The sequence below is a fragment of the Sinocyclocheilus grahami genome, unplaced genomic scaffold (genome assembly GCF_001515645.1).
Source record: "Sinocyclocheilus grahami isolate Dianchi unplaced genomic scaffold, SAMN03320097.WGS_v1.1 scaffold4.1, whole genome shotgun sequence".
Taxonomy (NCBI): domain Eukaryota; kingdom Metazoa; phylum Chordata; class Actinopteri; order Cypriniformes; family Cyprinidae; genus Sinocyclocheilus; species Sinocyclocheilus grahami.
The window spans coordinates 3,606,219-3,627,446 of NW_015505183.1; the positions used below are offsets into that span (position 1 = coordinate 3,606,219).

The 21,228-nt window shown below is 34.0% G+C and overlaps 2 protein-coding genes across 2 annotated transcripts in view; both read right to left on the reverse strand.

The window, feature by feature from the left end:
- LOC107583164 (speedy protein A-like) overlaps positions 1–1,172 on the reverse strand; it is a 3,987-nt gene extending 2,815 nt beyond the window's left edge. Inside the window, exons 1-2 of the mRNA XM_016269280.1 lie at positions 923–1,172; positions 415–658 (exon numbers count right to left, since the gene is read on the reverse strand). Coding sequence (XP_016124766.1) covers positions 415–619 — 205 coding nt within the window. The 5' untranslated portion in view covers positions 620–658; positions 923–1,172. The remainder of the gene's footprint in view (positions 1–414; positions 659–922) is intronic.
- Positions 1,173–2,212: 1,040 nt separating this feature from the next.
- The window catches only part of LOC107583431 (SH3 and cysteine-rich domain-containing protein-like), a 31,172-nt gene continuing 12,156 nt past the window's right edge, over positions 2,213–21,228 (reverse strand). Inside the window, exons 4-11 of the mRNA XM_016269634.1 lie at positions 19,384–19,484; positions 15,303–15,384; positions 15,070–15,176; positions 13,910–13,991; positions 12,918–12,985; positions 5,001–5,103; positions 3,571–3,662; positions 2,213–2,230 (exon numbers count right to left, since the gene is read on the reverse strand). Coding sequence (XP_016125120.1) covers positions 2,213–2,230; positions 3,571–3,662; positions 5,001–5,103; positions 12,918–12,985; positions 13,910–13,991; positions 15,070–15,176; positions 15,303–15,384; positions 19,384–19,484 — 653 coding nt within the window. The remainder of the gene's footprint in view (positions 2,231–3,570; positions 3,663–5,000; positions 5,104–12,917; positions 12,986–13,909; positions 13,992–15,069; positions 15,177–15,302; positions 15,385–19,383; positions 19,485–21,228) is intronic.

The following is a 21,228-nucleotide window of genomic DNA, read 5'->3' on the forward strand; positions in this document are numbered from 1 at the left end:
GCGACTGCCATTAAAAATAAAAAAGATTTTTTTTATATATATATATATATATATATATATATATATATATATATATATATTTCTGAATTAAGCTAGTACTCAATCAACACAAACTCGGCACACCTGAAAAAACGATAGGTGCGTAGGAAAAAAGGTCCAACAAAACTGTCATGTCCAAAATATAAAAAGATACAATCCCCCACACTATCAATTCTTGCTAAATATGAAAGTTTATTGACAACAGCAACGTTGGACGAAACGTTGCTTTTTTTAATAAACTTCAACATTTAGCAAGAATTGATAGTGTGCGGCATCTTTTTATGTTTTGAATTTTTAAAAAAAACTGGTGTTTTGCGGGATGCACAAGGTGACATTTAGTTAAGCTTTCACTGACAGCTGTTCCGCTGAACCCACCGAACAGTCTGAAGAAGGCGGCCATCTCCTGCCTCTGGATCAGCAGGGTCGGCCCGGGCGTCTTCCTGCGAGGCTGACGAGCGGAGTCAGGCTGGTTCCGAGCCGCTGTGTTCGGCCTTGTTCTCCGCGGGCCGCGCCGGATCTGCAGGCTGTGAGCAGGTCCAGACGGTGCGGTTTCTGCCCACGCTCGGCTCAGTTTAATCATGTTTCAGCGATTAAATCAGCCGATATTACAGAACTGCCACTGTGTGCATATTATAATTGAATTAATTATTTGATATTTATTTTTAGTATAAAAGACATGCGTATTTATGTTATTCCTGTTTGTTCATAATCCCAGATATTTTCTAAATATAATTTAACGTAGTCTTAAAATCTATCACCTAACTAGATAAAAATTACTCTTAGCACTACTATATAACTCAAAAGTAAGCTTAAATGTTTATATGCTTAACTTTATGTGGCTATGATAATTTTTAGCGAGTTTTCACCAGTAAACAAAATTTACCTCAGTTTAAAAAACCGCGGCTCAGAAACTAATTAAGACACGCGCATGATTTCACGCGCTCTCAGAAATGTTTAGATCGACTACTGGAGAAGGCAAGATTGCAGTTTAGCTGATGTGTATAACATTAATGATAATTTAAAGGTGAATTAAAACGAAATCAAAATGTTAAATATTTCAAACTGGACGTCGCGCGATCGCGCACGTGCACTTCCTCTCCCTTCCCGGGCAGCGCGGGAAATGTGTCAGCAGTCACATGGTCAAATATTCTTCAATCAGAGGTCAGAACACTCAAGAAAAGCTCAAGTTGGTTATATCTAGGAAGATATGTCCTACATGTCCTATTAAAAACCTTGCTGTTTTATTCATAAAAAGTTTTACAGCAAATGCAAATAAAATCTTGTTCTATCATTCAAGTGATTAGTGAACAAGTAAACAAAATATGGACGAGAAGCAGTAAATTATCAAATAAACAAAGGTATTACATCTTTGTTGGTTATTAGATTTTGCTTATGATGGTTTAGACAGAGTATAACACACAATATTCTAGAAAAGTAACACCGCATTGCCTGCATTGGAAAGAAAAAATATAGACTGACCACAGACTGATTTATTGAAATATTTGGAAAAAAATGTGGTTCTTCAGGACAGAGCAATACAATTTATTTACACATGCTCAAACGGTGACAGGTTTGTTCGCTATTACCAGGAAACAGTAGATGAAGTATCAGGGATTGGTATTTATATGCACTGTGCTCACAGATGTGTTCAAGGATTTTCATTGCTTTGCACACTGCCTTTATTTCCTGAAAGAAAACACATTTAATTAAAGGTTGGCCAGGCCTTTTCAAGTAAAATATCTGTACAATTTAAGTAAAAGAAAGAGTTTTAGTTCACCCTTTTAATCTCATGGAAAACCACACCCTTGAACTCATGAATTGACTTCTTGCAAACCCAGCACATAATGGCGTTCATGTCAGACTTCTGGTGATGGTAAAAATGTAAGAAATGCAAGGGGGGAAAAAATTATAATTAAAATCTATTGCATTACATTATGCATCAGTTTACCTCTATGTTCAATTCGTGACTCATTTTGACTTCTTTGGGAAGGTTCAGTTCATTTCTTTCCAGCATGCTCTTCCATTGTGCCTTGTTAATGCTGCTGCACCCAACAAGAACTGAACCACAAAAACAGATTACACTTGTGAGCAGAATTTGATTAATATGATACTACTAATAAAGTAAATGCAAATCAATGAACGAGCCATAGAAGACATTTTAAGTTGAATTCAATTAGTTCTTCAGACTCACCTGAGCATGCAATAAGCAGTCCAAAATGAACAACAGGTGACATTATTCTTCAAATCCTCTACTTAATAAGTCGCTTAGCTAAAACACTGAACACTTTTCTTTAAGAGTTCAGGTGATTTTCAGTTCAAGTGAAACTGAATCTGTCTCTCTTGTGTTAACGTCCTCTTCACAGTTATGAAGAACGTTGAAGATAATAAATGTCTATGCAAGTCTTTTGGAGTGCTGATGTTCAAGGCACCAAAACCACTGTGGACCAAAGTGTCAAGCGTGTTTTCATAAGAGCTCCGGTCAGCATTTTCTACACTGACTGTCTCTTCAGTTCACCTAACCATCAGTAATATTGTACCTGAATTCTTGAATCATTGATTTTTCATGTATTAAATTAAAGCTGGTGTACAGATATAAAATCACTAAATGGCACTAGTAAATGGCTAAATAACAATCAGACTTTTTGTTTCAGATGTCAGTTATTTGCTTCCTTTTCTCTTAATGCAAGTGAATTTTAGATGTATTTAAAACACAGAATGTATCATCTGCTCATGCTGCTTTTTCATTCAGAATATTTATTAGCTCATGCTTCTGACAAAACAAACAAGTGAACAATCTTATCTAAAGATCTAATACTTTGATTGACTTGTTAGTTTAGGTTTAATCAGTCCTTAAATTAGCACATTTTGTACTTAATGCAGGATTTTTCAGGGGATAGTTTTGGGAAAAATCCTTTAAAAACTTTTTTTTTGATGATTTTGGCAAGCGATTTACATGGTTTCCAGAGAAATTTGTTGGCACGGCATACAGCATTTATTTTCTGAGTGAGGAAACAAAGATAGTTTTAATAAATTAAATTTACATTAGTACATAATTTACTGTGAACCATTTCAGAGAGAGAATTAATAACAGAACTGTAACCATAATATGACTACTATAATACCAAATGCAATTTCCAAGTATGGCTTATAAAATTACATTCATAAACATTTTTAAATAATAATGACTAAAATGCATAAACATTGAGCTTTGTTCGAACAAAGAATAAAAATAAAAAACAGATTCAGGAAATTACTGAGTAAAAATGTACCTTGTCAATCAGAGCATTTATCATGGGTAAATATTTTGCTAGCGTTTTCAGACATATACAACATTTTATGGCGATCTAGAAAGAGAGATTACAATTAGATGCAAATAAAAATAATAAAGAGTGGTGATCAAGGGGAATGTATATGCCAAACTTATTAACTTTACCACCACACTAACACAAACTGTATAGTGTACAATATTTTACCTTTAAAAAAAAAAAAAGCATGTTGAAGCTTTATGATACACAGATTCACAGATTTTACCTTGGAAGGATTACAATCATCCTCATTGTCATGGGAGGTGACTGCTTGTAGCATCTCATGAATGGCCTCATATGGAGAACTCTCAGCAGCAGCTGCACAAAATATAATTTCATATAACTACATTAAAAATCAAAATACAATCCTGCTTTAATATCCCACTAAAGTTCAATTTTTTTTGACAAGATCAAATAAATATGTGCCAAACAAGTGCTAAAACATTTCTAAAATCTTACCAAAGAGAATCATAAATGATCCAACGATACAGGCTAGATACATTGCAGTTCCTTTTTTTGTAATTTGTTTATTTCAAAGTGATAGTGCACTTCAACCGTGTTTTGTCTTTGGTTTTGCTGATGTGTGCACAGACAAAATTGTTACATGTGTGAAGTTAAGTCAGTTAAACCCTCATCTAACACTTCATATGCTCTTATGATGTAACAAAAGTATTCAGATGCTGATCACTATTATTATATTAGCCTGTTTGCATTCTGAGTCAAATTCCTTATAGTATAATGTTAAACTTCATTTGTCTAAAAAAAAATGCAATCCTGTCTGATAGTTCAGTGCTAAATTCCCAAGGTCAGAAACTTCAACAGTGTTCAAAGTGTGTTTTACAGTAGTGTCCCCTAACAGTAAATGACACTATATAAATGATGATTTTACTATTACTATTATTTTACTAGGGGTAACAGCTTTAAAACTCTCCAGGCATCATAAACTGTAATGTGCAATAACCAAAGTGGAACTGTGTGACTGAGAATGACAAGGAAACAAAATAATCAAGTTTAAAGTGTAAAGCAACTTTTTGAAAAAACAAAAACAAACAATTGTTACAGAATTGCATATTTTTTAATTCATGTACTGTACAATCTTTACAAATCATTTGGCTATTATGACATTTGACTCTTCAGTACAATAAACATCCATCCAGTAGAACATTTGAAAGGCATTTCTGATTAAATGCAACTCTTAACTGCATTTCTCAATCTTTTCATTTCTGCGGTCACATAGCCTCAGCACTCTGCAGGTGCCCATAATAGTACGTCCAGGAAAAAGCACCCTCATTATTGCATTTTTGTAACGTTTGGCTACAGAATAGCAGAGGGGACGGAAAATAAAAATCCATTTACTGCAGGTTTTACTGATTTCCTGAAAAACATAAATAAAAACAGAAGACCCAATAGCTGAAAAACATTCAAAGTCAATGAAAAAAATGTATATGCACACTTAAAATACAAATAGACATGGCAGTGGATTGATATCAACTAGCACTTATTTATTTTCTCAAATAGTTAAAAACAGCTTTGTTAATGTAAAAACATTTCAAATGAGCTTGTAACAGTCAATGTAAATGTATCCCTTCAACAGACATTGCCACAGTTGTTACGAGCATAACTTTATCTTCAAACATGTGCCCCTTGGACTCCCACCAGGGAAGAGCTTGTGCAGTATGATGTCTCGATATCTCACTGCACGTTGAAGGCAGATCTTTCGAAAAGCCTCAATGAATTTGTAACAGACATAGTTTATCTTCTGTAAAAGAGCAGGAAGAAAACTTTTGTTAGCCAAAAATTTAATTTCATCATGTTTTTTATTTTCATCTTTATTTACCTTTTCTTTTTCTTTTTTTATCAATATGATGTGTATTTTTGTATTAAACAATTGTCTTGAACATTGTCTTTCACGGATGTAATTAAAAAGATGCCCTATCATGGCACAAGCTGTTGAGTGAATAAATTCATATTGATGTTACTTCTCACTATTTTCTTATAATACTCATTTGCTGTAAATCCTTAAAGTAGGATCTTAAAGTATAATCACTCATACTTTACTCCAGATTAAGATATTACATTTGAGCTCAATTATTGTAAAGTAAGGCTTTTATTGTGAATTGTTATTTTAACTCATCATTATAATTGTGTAAATGTCATGATGATCCTGCTTTACATAATGATAAACTGTCATTAGAGCCATTAGAAACATTATTAGTCAGACAACTTAATGTTACCTGTTGGATCTTTTGGTAGACTGCGGTCTTAGCCTGTTTTATAGCCTCTTGGCACACACAACAGAAGATGATGTTCGGACGAATTTTCTGAATATGGGATGGGGAATGAGGTCAAAAAATAAGAAACATTATATTCAGTGATTTGAATGACATCTTGTGAGTTTTATGCTAAATGGACATATTAATCAATGAGTATTATTGGCAAAGTGTTGTACATACCGGTAAGTCATTCCCATAGCCATCCATCAAACTGTTTAAGGTTTCAGAATGTGAAGGCATCTCTGGATCCCACCAAACAGAAAGAGCTTCATTTTCACTCTTTGCTAGGGCTTTTCAAGAAAAGAAAATTATAAAATCATTATTTTAATTCACATAAACTGAATGTTGATAAAGTTCTCATAACATAGTATATACAGTAAACCAAAGACTTTACACAGACCCAAGATTTTCAGGAATATTGCAATTGGATCTTACCTGAGCAAGAGATCAGAAAAACAAAATATATGCTTGGTAACATGGTTTCAGATGCTTTTAAAATAATCAGGTACTGACTCTTTCTCAATTTCCTATTTGTTTTCTTTTGCTCACTAGTCTCGCTCTCTCTCTCCCCTTCACTAAGAAAACTGACCAGTGTAGTGTGTAAACCAACTGTGTGACACCATTGTAACTGAGTACACTACTGTCTTATGAAAGTTTATGAAATCATGCCATTGAAGTCACTGCAGTGTGATTAGGATAATAATTCTATCAAGCCATTGATGTCACTGCAATATGATTGACAATTCTTGCATGCGCAACAGTGTTTATGTCATAAAGAGAACATGAGAAAGCCTGCACTTAAAGTGTGCACTTTTTTTTTTTTGATGACTGAAAATGTGTTAGCTGTTCTTTTCACCTGGAGAGTTAAACTGCTTACTCATGTCATGTAAAGGAGCTGACATCAAGTTAAGCAATCCCACAACACCACAGTGCTAAACGGCTGCTTTATATATTGTTACTCTGATAGAATCATTTCTTTTTCTTTTAGAAAAACTGTATTATACTGTTTTTCCTTTAGAAAAGTGCAGCAGAAGCAATTAATCCAAGAGACAAAACCATACAAGAAGTGCATCCATTGCAGTATCATGTAAAACAGTAGATTAATCTTACTAATTTTACTTCTTTTAAATTCTAAAAGTTCAGGAGAAGGATGTTCATCTATCCCTATCAATCATAAAGTGTTACAATACACAAACATCAACTAGTTTAAATCCTGTAACAATTCTTCTAGTGGAAAGTTGTTGATAAGCTCAATGAGAACAGACCATTTTTTCTTTTCCATGTCATGTAAAGGAGCTGACATCAAGTTAAGCAATCCCACAACACCACAGTGCTAAACGGCTGCTTTATATATTGTTACTCTGATAGAATCATTTCTTTTTCTTTTAGAAAAACTGTATTATACTGTTTTTCCTTTAGAAAAGTGCAGCAGAAGCAATTAATCCAAGAGACAAAACCATACAAGAAGTGCATCCATTGCAGTATCATGTAAAACAGTAGATTAATCTTACTAATTTTACTTCTTTTAAATTCTAAAAGTTCAGGAGAAGGATGTTCATCTATCCCTATCAATCATAAAGTGTTACAATACACAAACATCAACTAGTTTAAATCCTGTTACAATTCTTCTAGTGGAAAGTTGTTGATAAGCTCAATGAGAACAGACCATTTTTTCTTTTTGTGTGCAGGTGATTGCAGTAGAAATGATTTATCATGTAGTTCCTAAACATTTGGTGACTTATGATGAATGATTAGGTTTCTTTCAGGTCCTTTTGTTGGATTCATTTAGTTTTGAATTGGCTAATCAAATCTTTGTCTATCTGTTTGTTTGTTTGTCATATTACATTATGAAGCTAGAATTTTGTTTATCAAAAATATCTGATATCACTGGATGAAATTATTGATAAGTTAAAAGTACTGATTGTACACTTAAAAGATTAGTGTCAAAAGAATAGTGTCAGTAAATTATATATATATATATAAAGAAATTACTCTAATCTCCACATCATTGCTTTACCATCTGTCTAGAATTTTTTAATCTTTGTTATAATTTTATATAAAACTGGAACTCTGCATATTTTTCTACGTGTTTTTGCTTTTTACCATAGCACATATTTCTTGAAATGTACATGTAGTGAACTTTTTCAGTATTTGATGAATGTTTGATGTTCACTACAGAATGTTAAAGGAATTGGCGGGGCAACAATTCAGTTTATTTGCATATGCCATAAACATTCCTCATGGTGTATAATACAATTATTTCTAAATTGCCAAGACATTGTTTTTAATTCTTGCCTAAATATGAAAAGTTTATATAAACTGTTATTAAATAAGAATGAAATTACATTAATAACAACATAATTGAAAAGAACTGAGGGTAAATACCACATATAAAAATTCTTAATGATGCAAAATAGAAAAATACACTAATCTGTGACAAATCTCCTGACAGTTGCGCCAGTGAAATGATAATGAAGTGATAATTAAAAAATTATCTGACTAGTACAGTTAACATCTGCAATTTTTTTTAAATATTCAGAATTCTGGGTTTTGATTTGTTATGAATCACTTCGAATACTAGAGCAAATCTCACCTGAACAGAGTAGAAGGGACGCCAGGAGAAAAACAAGTGATTTTGTCATCTCTGTGTCAAACTCTTCAATAATCAGTATAGACAACTGCCCGCTATTATGCCTGAATACTATATTTATATGGTAAATTAGGGAAGTTAGAGAGGAGATTCCAAATGCTGACACACAACATCTTGATATACAATAGTGCTGTCAGCTTATTTCACATGAAGAAGCTTTTTACACACACTTTATGCCCTTGGTGTGCTTGTTTCAAATGTGCACTTGTAGCGTATTTCATATCTTAAAAGTATTAAAAAAAATTGTACTTAGATATATAAAAAATCCACTTAAGTGTATTTAAAGAGAAAACACTTTCATGACTATTTCTTGAAATACATTTAAAAAGTGCACTTTGTAATACTGTCAAATGAAAAGTTTTAAAGTAGATTTTAAATCATTGTTTTAATACTCTTAAAAAAGTACACTAAAGCACATGTGAAGAACTTGATTGTAATGTATTTTTCTATATTATACTTAAAGTTAAAGGGATAGTTCACCCAAAAATGAAAACTACCCCATGATTTACTTACCCTCAAGGCATCCTATTAAAAAATGTCCTGGCTCTTCCAAGCTTATAATGGCAGTGAATGGGTGTTATTTTTCAATAGTCCATAGTGCATCCATTCATTATACAAAGTGTCCCACACAATCCATTTTTGTAAGAAAAATATCCATATTTAAAACTTTATAAGAAGCATGGGGTATAAGCATTATGAATAAAAGTAAGCAGATGAACTGAAAAAAAAAATTGGTGTAGAGTTTACTTTTAAACCGTTTTCAATCAGAAATCTCTAGTACATTTCACAAAGTATAACACATTGAATTAAACAAAGACTTCTGAAAAGCTATTCCAATAATATGTATTTACATTTTTAGTTACTGATCTTTAAAGAAGAAAGAAAATACCTTCCTGCATACACAATACCGTCACATCCTCTTTTCATAACACATAATTATTACATAAATATAATTCATTTATCACACAAACATTCAAATGGCATGGCAGTTGCTGAACCTCTTTTAATCAGCTATTAGACTCTCTTAATCAGATATTATGATAGTGATTAATATGGCTTAATCTGTAAGTCTTTCTTTTCCCTATTCCACATTCCATTGCTAATTAAATTAAATTGGTATACATGCATGATTTAAAGTAATTTAGTTTAGTGTCCATTGAACAGACACATCTTACCTTTTTTGTCTATGTTTTCAAATGTAAGATGTTATATACAAACCTATGTGGCTCCTAAACACTAGGAAACATTAGTTTATGTATGTTAATATTCTCCTCAAAGCATGAATAATATGTAATCTGCACATAAACAAAGCAAAATGACTTTTATATTAGTGCATTCTCACCATAGAAACCCCAAATGCTGCCTCTGGGGATTTTAATCATGTTTCTGTTTTTTTTCCCTTCTTCTTCTTCTTCTTCTTGGTTTGTAGACAATTGGACCAAATATGCCCTGGAGAATTTATATTCCAGTGTCAAGAAAGAACAACATAAAGGTGGAACTTGCACAGTGCATGTAAACGTGGAATTGTTTTGAACAGCACCAGTGATCCCACGGAGATGTTCTACCAGTCTGTAATGAGCACTGTGTTTTGCTGGTTGAACAACAACAGCTCAGACCTTTCCAGGCAACTGATCAAACTAATTAGGGAGGCCAACTCTATTATCAGATTCACTTCAGACTCGCTGATGGCAGTGACACAGAAGAGGACGATGGCAAAACTAGAGTCACTGATGAACAATGGCTGCACTCAGCTCATTTAGTAAATTCCACCTGCAGCCGTCAGACATGTACAGCGCCTCCTTTTATACTGATTGGTGTAATGATCCTGAACATGTACCTGCTTAAGAAAGATTCTTCACTAGTACTACCTTGTGCACTTATATGTTACCCAGACATTATTTATTTTTATTACACAACACATCATGACATTCACTTATCAGTAAAATGTAACTCAGAGGATTCCATTATTAATATTATTGTAAAATTGCTGTTTGTCTCATTGCTAGGCCAATTATTTTGTACACTGAATTGGAGCAATTTGTTCTTAGTGGTAGCTTTAAGATATCATACTTATACAGGTTTATTTAAATCAATGTTTCATAACTATTTGTCTATTTAATGTGATGTAGACTTATTTTAACTGTTCACCCAATGTGAAAATAGGCTGAAAATGTTTTCATCCTCAGGCCTTCCAAGATGTAGAGTTTGTTTCTTCATTGGAACAGGTTTAGACAAATTTAGCATTACATCACTTGTTCACCAGTGGATCCTCCACAGTGAATGGGTGTCGTCAGAATGAGAGTTCAAACAGCAGATAAAAACATCAGAATAATCCACACGACTCCAGTCCATCAGTTAATGTCTTGTGAAGCAAAAATCTGCATGTTTGAAAGTTACAAATCCATCATCAAGATGTTTTATCTTTGGATATTGCCTTCTCCAGTGAAAAAGTCCCCATGTCTGATTCAGGAGAGAAATATGCACAGATCAACCACCGTTTACAAGTGAAAACCGTCCAAAACACTCTAAACAAATAGCCCATGTTGGTGGATTTTGTTGTGAGGACAACAGGGCTTTTTCATTGGAAGACGCATTATTATGGACTCATATTTTGTCCAGAAGCAATGGTTTATATGGTTGCCTAAATGTTGTTTGTTTTTCCTTCTTACAAACACAAATACTTTTTTTTTTTCTTTTCGCTTCACAAGACGTTCATTTATGGACTGGAGTCGTGTGGATTATGGTGATGTTTTTACGGTTTTCACGGCAGAGGATCCATTGTTGAGCAAGTGATATAATGCTACATTTCTCCAAATTTGTTCCAATGAAGAAAAACTCATTAAATATTGAATGGCCTGTCGGTGAGCACATTTTAAGCAAAATTTCAATTAAATTTTTCGGTTGAAAAATTACTTAAATATACAAATGCACAGGACAATAAACAGATCAATAAATAAACTTTAATTCTGTACATAAAGTATATACACACACACAGCAATATCACGATGCTGTACAATCAGCCAGCTTCATTTAGCTCAAATTAAAATATCAAAAGATATATATATATATATGAGACAACTTATAAAGAGACTGAGATTATGTATCATTGAAATGGACAATACATGATGTCTATTCTTTCATTAGACTCAAATAAATAATTTTTTAAAAGAATTTAAAATCTTTACTGTAATCATCTTTTCAGTCATACCTGCTGTAATGGTGTAGCAATACACATATCTGCTTCATTTAGCTTTCTAATATTCAAAATTAAAATGTTTCTTTTCTAAAATGTCTTAATTAACGAGAATTAGATGACATGTAGCACATATATGTTTGAGACCTCATTAAAAACAAAGATTTGTTCACTGAAACCCTTGTCCACATGGTTTTAATCACAGCCATGGAGTGTGTTTGATCAAGGAATGTCTATGTTCTGCTTTGAATTAGAAGCAACATCTGAAAACGCTTAGAATCCTGACACAGCTGAGATCTGTTCATTCCTGCGCTGTTCTCAGAAGAATGAGTGGAAAATTAAATTTTGGGCGTGCAAGTTAAATTAAACTAATTGTCAAATTCTGAAGTATTATGAAAAAAAAAATAAAATAATAAAAAAAATAAAAACCTGCACATTTACTGGAAAGAATGGCTGCATTACATAGCATTAGACAGGTATTGGATTTTATGGAAATATGTGAAGCATTAAATGTTGTCTTTACAATTAAGATATTTCAAAACAATATGAGTTTTGATGCTATAGCGAATAGTTGATAGTGGAAAGTTCTGTGGTTTATGACCCCCTACACTAACATTCAATAAATTAAATATAGAAAACAGGACACTGACATTCAGCAAGTAACGAAACACACATTCAGTGGCCCCAAGAAGTAATTGGACATTTAAGTTAGACATGAAAATTATTAGAAATCAAAATATCAAACCAAGTGGCATTTATTTTAAGGAAATACAAGTAAAGATAAATACAAGCCTTTGTGTAAAAAAATAGAAATCAGAATTAAATTCTGAGTTTGGAGAATTACTTTCGATTTTATTGCAGGTTTCTTTTCTTTTTTATGTAATGCAATTAAAAGGAAAATATTTAAAATAATAACATTATATATAGTTAAATAAAGATTGATTCCACAATCCAAACATTACTGGGATTTAAATATTCTCTAAGGTGGGGGGTGTTACTTAAATTTGGACTTTTTCCACGAGCTCCTGGGAAATTGGGAGTTCAAGCAGGCACACGCACGCACGCACGCACAACTGGCCTAAGAATAGTTCAGATGTGATTAAATCCTGACTCAGAATCATAAGTGAATGAAGTGCATCTAGCTGCCGCATATCAAATGTCAGAAAGAATCGACACTTAAATTTATGACTAAGGTTCATTATAAAAAGCATGATTTTCCTCTGGCCTGAAATATCATGACCTCTGTGTCTCAAGCACTGGTGCTACACAGCAGAAATCTTTGTCACTTTAACTTTGTGTTCAATGAACTGTACAGTGCAAAAGTTCAATAGCTTCTTGGTAGTAATGATTTTAAGGTATGTGCCTATACTGACTGACCCACAGACACATGAAGATGGCTTAATAACCATTATGAATCTTATAATAAAGTCTTTAAAGAGAGATGTAGTGATGCTTACAGGTGATTCTTCTGATTTCCTTTCAACAATATGAAAATGTTCGGTTCCATTCTCCAGGGGCGTAAAAACTAAAACACACAACAAAAGAAAAATCAATGAGTAAAACCTGTTGATCATGAGCAAGCGAGTCATGGCAGAATAAACCTTGCTTGTTTTCTTTTCATTACACAATGTTAAATTAATGATGCAGTTGTAGTGGGTCATTGTTCGGAGTGGTGGACTGATTACCCAAAAATACCACCGTTCCTCGGTCATGCTGGCACCTATGTTTGACCAGAGAATAAATATCTGCCTCTCTTCCCAGTGCACACAGTCATGGGCACATGAACTCACTGAAGCTGGGGTCAGTCTGTGATGAACCGGAGGCCACGCTGATCAAGGCCATTCATCTCCCTGATACTATATCACAGTCCAGTACCAAGCTATCTAAAGCATGATTGAGTGCGAAAAATGGGTCTGATCAGAAGCTGGCAGTTTGGAGTTAAAAGGGGGATTGTGGGATAGATGATCAGATTCACACGAGCAGTTTCTGTTGGGTCATTTTTTTTCATTGGCGGGGTGATTTTAGGCATACTTCGACAATAAATAGTGCTTATAAATAAAATAAATTTAATAAGAAAACCGTAGAATTTAATTACTGAAAATAATTATTTTATCTTATGATTATTTTTTTAATTTGTAATTTCTATCCTTATTTAGGACTTCGATTCCTCAAGAATGCTCAATTTCTTTTTTTATTTTCTACAACATGAACAGGGATTTTTTTTTTTGGTCACATGATAAATGATACACTTCATGTCTGCATGTTCTTACCGTTGTCACTGGGTTTCCTGGTGAGTTGAGCTCGACTGCTGTGGGCCGCCTTTTCTTCTTTAGGACTTCGATTCCTCAAGAATGCTCAATTTCTTTTTTTATTTTCTACATAACATGAACAGGGATTTTTTTTTTTGGTCACATGATAAATGATACACTTCATGTCTGCATGTTCTTACCGTTGTCACTGGGTTTCCTGGTGAGTTGAGCTCGACTGCTGTGGGCCGCCTTTTCTTCTGGTACCTGAACCACATCACTGGACTGAACAAGTGATAAAAACACATGAATTCTCTCACATACACATGTCCTAAGAAATGTCTTTGTCTGTTAAACATGACAAGATTCATGTTAACTGCTTATTATTCAGAGATTTACATTCATTAAGTAAGATACAAACATTTTTCTCTTGCAAATAATTGGATTATCATTCTGTCATGTTGTATGCTCTGTCTGTTCTCTCTCTTTAGTCTTATTCTCTCCCTTTTTTGGTTATATTTGCTTTAGAGGCATTATCTGAAGCTGACCATCACTTCCTTCCAGGGTGCATGTGTGCCTGTGTTTTTTTCAAGCAGTAAAACATTACATTTTAGATTCCCTTACAACCAGTAACTGCACATTAGATGGTTTAAACATTCACATACAGACATGACAAACTGGAGTACAAAAATATGTAAACCATATTAAAATGGCGTATAAATGACAAGGACCAAATACATTGCCACAAATAACAATGATGACATTCTTATTTTATAACAGACTGCTGTTTACAGAAACTGCATCCCTATGATAATGCCTCTAATAGAAGAATAAAACTTCTTATGAAGAGAGGAAATAATGGACCTGAATTAAGACTCAAGCAGAGAGCATCTCCGGGACATTAAATTGAATCGTCTTAAGGTTTTTATTGAATTAATCATAATAATCGCCACCATTTTTACCACAACCGCTTCACTCTCTACACAAGCAGACAAGTAGACACATTAAAATGCATTATCAATCTTTTTAAAAGTCTAAACTGAAGCAGATCGCCTGAACGTAAATGGATGCATGTTTACTATGATCAGTCTCTCTCGCTCTCTCTCTCTCACACACACACACAAGCATTACATCTATTCAAACTGTCACATGCCCCTTCAGATAGAATTGTATGCAACTTCCAAAAAAGCATTATTTGAAATATTTAAAAATTCAGTTCACACAAACATTTGTTTATAGCACTTTTTTAAATTATATTTTAAATATTTTATTTAGAAACACCAACTGGAATAATGCACTTTTTAAAAAGGTAAAAAAATAAAATAAATAAATATTGGGATAGCACTGAACAAGTGTTTCTTACAGAGTTTCTCTGTGGGGACTCCGATCCACTGGTCCGCTTGGTCTTTTGTGCCAGAGAGGTTCCAAATCTCAGAGTCTCATACACCGGGTCAACTTTACTGCCACAGGCTAGGACAAAAGACATGTCAAAATACTACAAAATATCAGTGAACAGGAATGATCAAGCTGGTGATGCTATGGCATATTGTGCAGAAGTAAAAAAATAAATAAAAATGAATGCTGCGTGTTGCTCACCAATAGGCATAACCTCCCTAATGCAGCCAAACTGTTCCTGAATCAGCAGAGGGGAGCTAGAGTATCTCCGAAAACCTTTGGGCTGCAATCACACAAACAGGATCAGTGAATTTTATTATTTCATTAATCCCCTTTTTTTTTTTTTTTTATACACAGAATTTATTTTCATGGGCATGTTTTAACCTCAATGGGTGCATGTACAAAACAAATAAAAACACAATATCCATTTATGCTAAATAAGAAAATCAAATCAAAAACAGCAGTCATACTCAACCCGAACAATTTTGCCTGTTTATTAGCATGAAATAAAACCAACATCAAACACAAACGTAAATGTAAACCGATCACAAGTTATCATAACACACTAACACATACCCAGGGCATTTTTGTTGCTTTCAGTGGCTCTTTAGGCTTACGATCTGGTTAATTTCTGCTACAGTCTCAGTTACCATGCTGAAATTTCAAGATGATTCCAAGTACTGAAACGAGTGAGAATTATACCTGACTCAATATCACATGGATTTTAATGAGCTATTTTTGGGCCATAATTTCCTACAGAGTAGGAGAGTTTTGCCATTGTAACACTTAATACAGAGATACAGTGTTTGAACACATCAGAATAATTTCAAACTGGATGCTGCAGTTAATTCAAAACTCTCATTTAATGATTCATTTGCATTATCACTCAAAAATGTCTATGAAAGTCTCTGCATCTATTAAAATGCTTATATAGTTTGCAAATATTGCCATTTATTATGTGTTGTCATTAGGGCATATGAATGAAAATAATTAAACGTCACTCTTCATTGTGTTCATTTTGAAAAGAACTGCGTGGAAAAAAATGCCATGATTATGAAATGATGGTTTGGTTCCTGTGAGCTATTTAATAGCAAATACATATATTGAATATGTATCCGACACCATCAAACAACTGAAAAATACGGAGATAAAAATGTATATATTTCTCAACCCTGGTGTACCCACAGATAAATGTCGTAGTTGTGTTCTCACATAAGGTGTCCCACTTTACTGCTACATTAGCTGCTGTATTACCAGTATATATTTGATTCATGTCTGGTAAAATTGCGGTTTTGTCATGATTTAAAAGGTTAACAACACTTTAACGATTAATACAGTATCAGTCTGATCTTAATTTCCAATAAGACCATATAAATGACTGTTAATAAGGCAAATTATTTTATACCTGTAAGATCTATTTACACTGAGATTCAGTGGTTCAATCAATAAAAACAAGCTCCTAAAAGGCTTAATTAGCATCCAGTAGCGCACACACACACACACACACACACACACACACACACAGCCCTAAAGAAGAAGCTGGACTCACTATGCCCTTATTTGTATTTGTTGTTTTGAGTTCAGGGCAGTGTGTCTATGCAATCAGCATTACAAATCTGCTTTGAAGACTTCTTCGTTAGCAACGACTGGGGTTGGGAACCAATTTAAGTACCACTCGAACCCAGAGACAAGCTCTCTAGTGTTACTACGTCACATTTCTCCAAGAGCTCACTGGGGAAGCATGTAAATAGACCTGTTCAGTGCTGGATTCTGAAGTAGATGCTAATAAATGCATTTAACAAAAGTGCACGGTGTCTGGAAGCAACTTAAAATACCGAAGTGACAACCGAAAAACTTCCATGTGATTAATTTGCTTAAATCAACTAAAAGAACAATAACAGCTACACCATGCAATGTTCAGTTGCACATAATGGGAGTTTTAATGGTTGACTAACAATCAGGACTCAGCTCATGTCATGCTGGTAGTAAAGCACTGTTCTCTGAAAAGCACTCGTAGCTCAAAGGTTCTCACTGATCAGACAAGCCAAGAGAAATAAACCGTTTAAAAATAGCAACTTGTCCACTTTAGAGCAAAAGTGGAATTAGAGCCGAATCCTGTGGGGAGTTGTTCTCTTTTTAATCCTGACCCCCCACAGCTATATTTTCCATCTGTGAGAGCCCACTACATCATCAGAAGACTTGCAGTCTCAACCCACCAAACAGTCTGAAGCACAAGCACAGCATTTTTTCCCCCCACTTCCTGTGTTGATGATATCATAGTATAGTATTAGAATCAAAAGTGCTGGGTTCCAAGAATAAAAAGAAAATGCTGGTCAAAGGCCATTCTACCCACAGTTCTGTTGTGTTTTTCTTTTAAAAGTTGATTTTGTGGTGTGGTGTTTTTGTGAACAGTTGCTGGGTTAATTATCAATCAACAATTGTACTCATGTGATGTGTAAATGTGAAATGTTTTTATTGGTCTCAATTCCTTTTGGAGAGCAGAATGGCTGAGATAATGCAGATACGGTGTATTATAATACAATTTAAAGAGGTCATGAAATGGAAAATCAAAATGTCCTTGATACTTACATAAGTTATTCCACAATAAAAAAAACAGTGCAAGTTTCATACCTCAAAGCAAACTCTCAGTTTGAACATTTGAATTTTTGTTTTCCACCCTTTTGAAATGCCATCATTTGAAAACACCTCATTCGTGACATCACGATTTTCCTCTATACATCTTTTAACATGCAAATGAAGCTTTATTACAGCTCTGGCCATCATAAGCATTAAAATACACATCAGACAAATTGTGGGGGAGGATGTGGATACAATGTGATGAAGTTCACCAATGTGTTTGGGCTAATTTGTTTTTTTATAAATTAAAGGATGCATTAAATTGTTTAAAAGTGACAGTAAAGACTTTTACTTTGTTACAAAATATTTTTTGTCAAATAAATACTGTTCTTATAAACTTTCTATCCATCAAAGAATCCTAAAAAATAAATGTATTACAGTTTCCACAAAACAATTAAGCAGCACAAAGATAATAAAAATGTTTCTTGAGAATCAAATCAGCATATTAGAATGATTTCTGAAGGATCATGAAATACTGAAGAATAGCTGATGAAAATTCAGCTTTGCCATCACAGAAACAAATTAAATTTTAAAATATATTCAAATAGAAAAACAGTTGTTAAACTGTAATAAGATTAAGAGTTTGTTTAAAAAAAATTTTTTTTTTAAAAATACATACCCCAAACTTTTGAACGATAGTATGTGTGTGTGTGTGTATTTAAAAGTTACATTTTGCACATACATAAATATATCTTGATACCATTACTAACCTGATCTATTATTTGTGCGATACTACCACAGCACTATGACTTTTTCTATATGAGAATATGTTTGAGAAAGCTGAACTTGTTCTCAAGGTCACTCAATCATTCTCTGAGAAACCTGGCTCACTCCTGTATTTCACTGAACCCATGGGAAAAGCAATGGAAATTTTAGCACTCCTTTCCCCTTTTGCCCTTTTTTCCCCGTCTGTGTGTTGGGGGGGGGGCCACGTGTGAATTTTCCAGAAGAGTCGTGACTCGTGGGTCCCCCCCCCAGTAAAGCATAGAGGTGTTTACATGATAGATGCATCTTGATATTCCGTATCAACGGTCCCATCTTTCTTCGCTCTCACTTTTTCCTGTGCACACCAGAGAATCCTTAACATTCATACTCGCACACAAATTAATTCACGGAAGGAAAAGACAGACTGATGAATCACACCTTCAAATCACCAAAAATAGCACGGTGAAGAGTAACATATCTTAACACTCACACACTAAAAATCTTCACCTACTGCCAGAAAGGAACACCAGGAAAGTGATTTGCGAATTTTATGTATGGACGTGGAAAAGTTATTAATTCACGGAAGGAAAAGACAGACTGATGAATCACACCTTCAAATCACCAAAAATAACACGGTGAAGAGTAACATATCTTAACACTCACACACTAAAAATCTTCACCTACTGCCAGAAAGGAACACCAGGAAAGTGATATTGCGAATTTTATGTATGGACGTGGAAAAGTTTTCTCTTTACAACACTCTTATGTCATATCTTAATAAGCCTCTTCATACGATAAACAAACATTGGCCAACCTGATCAACAAATGAACAAACACTGAATACTTATTTGATTACTCTTGGAAATTGAATGAGGAACTAAACATCAACAAAAACAAAGCAAGGGGAAAAACACTCCATTCACAAAGTAAAAAATCTCACCAATTTCCCCATGCATCTCTGCTGTCCAACTCGATCCAGGCACTTGTTGTGGATGCCCATCTTGCAGGCTTTGCACCGGAGGCCCAGCTTAGCATTTGTGCCTAGCAGTTGAGGTCACATTCAGTTAATATCAGGTTTAAATGTCTTCTGAGAGCAAAGGTTATTTGTACAAAACAATGTTATATTACTGTTAAACAACAGAAAGTGATCAATAAATACGAGTCAGAGTTGGAAATTCCCACATGTGCAGTTCTGCTGGGATTATTATCATCCACAATTATTTCTTCATTAGCAGTTTAACATGAAATTCCATATACACTTCTGTTGGAAAATCTTATTGAAGGGTTAAAATATTATAACACTCTTAAAAATAAAGTTTCCAAAAGCACACTTTTTTTCTTAGTGTGACTTAGTTTTAGTTCTCTAAAAATGTTTTCCCATTGAAAAGATCCTTTTGCGCAATGAAAAGGTTTCACGGATTTGGAAGGTTCTTCATGGAACCAAACATGTCAATGAAGAATTTATTTTTAAGAGTGTGGGGGGTGCAGTTCTGCAAGTGTTCAGGTTGCTGGTCATCATTCTGGAGTACATTTATTTTGCTTAAAAAGAAGATCCCTTATAAATCAAATTAATATGACTTCACAGTCCTGGAAACACTTGCAGAATCCAAACGTATAGGTAGTACTGGAAACGGGAAAATGCAGGTGTTAATGCTAAGCTGAACAGAAGCAGCTGAAGACAAACGAGAGCAAAAAAGGTACAAGAAACCATCTAATATAACAGCACTCCGAATTCTCTAACAAGTATTTTAATCCTACTCTTATATTTGCTCATTTTCACAATTTGATATCACCACACCTGGTGCTCAGAACATGCATTCAGAGACAGTTTTATTGATTCAGACACTTTATGGAAGGATTTGGAGGAAGGAAGAACAAAGGAAAAACTATAGAAGAAACCTATACATGCATGCTTAGCCTGATATCAATATTTGTACAAAACATTGGTGCTCGCTTGTAAGCAGAGAATGTAGATCTCCTCCACAGAAGTCACAATGTGCAAGCAGCAAAACTCTGAAGTTGTCAATAAAAAGGCATACAAAAATGTAAACAAAAATTCACCAAGGAAGAGCATGTTATAACATCCATTCTCTGCTTTTTCCAGTAACAATGTTCTTGTGCCAAAACAAATAATAATAAAAGCATTCTTTAATCCATAAATGCCTCAGACTACTCTGATTATGATAACTCAGGGTGGTACAGATTTAAATGTTAACATTAAAATTGTGTTTATTTCTTACAGATAGTTGTGAGTGATTCATTATCCAAAATAAACAGCTTTTTCACCATGACAAATTATGCAACACTTTTTGATGCATGCTTCTTTGGATGATCTTTGGGTAATGAAGAATTAATCAGGCCTAATTGCATTCTGAAAAAAAAAAACTGCCTCTGTGCAGGATAAACAAACAGATTCTGTTGTGGTGGGACAATAAATACTAATTGCTGAAATTATAGTGTGTTAAAGTCACCTTTCCAGCTGCTTCCCAAGAGCGAGCAGCACTTTGAGAATAAAGCCACCTATTGGTAAAAGCCTCCACTATATTGAAGCACACAAAACAGATATTTTCATTAACTTTAAACCACCAGAACAAAGTAAACCATCATTTACAGTATACAACAAAAACATGCATAGCAAAGCTCTGGAAAACAGCACACACAGAATAACATCATATTCCTGACAGTAATGAGAAACAACAGGAAAAAAATAAATAAATAAAAATATCCGATCACGGATTAGGGGTATTGATATTGACCGGTCTAGAGAAAAATTCTATTAAGCATC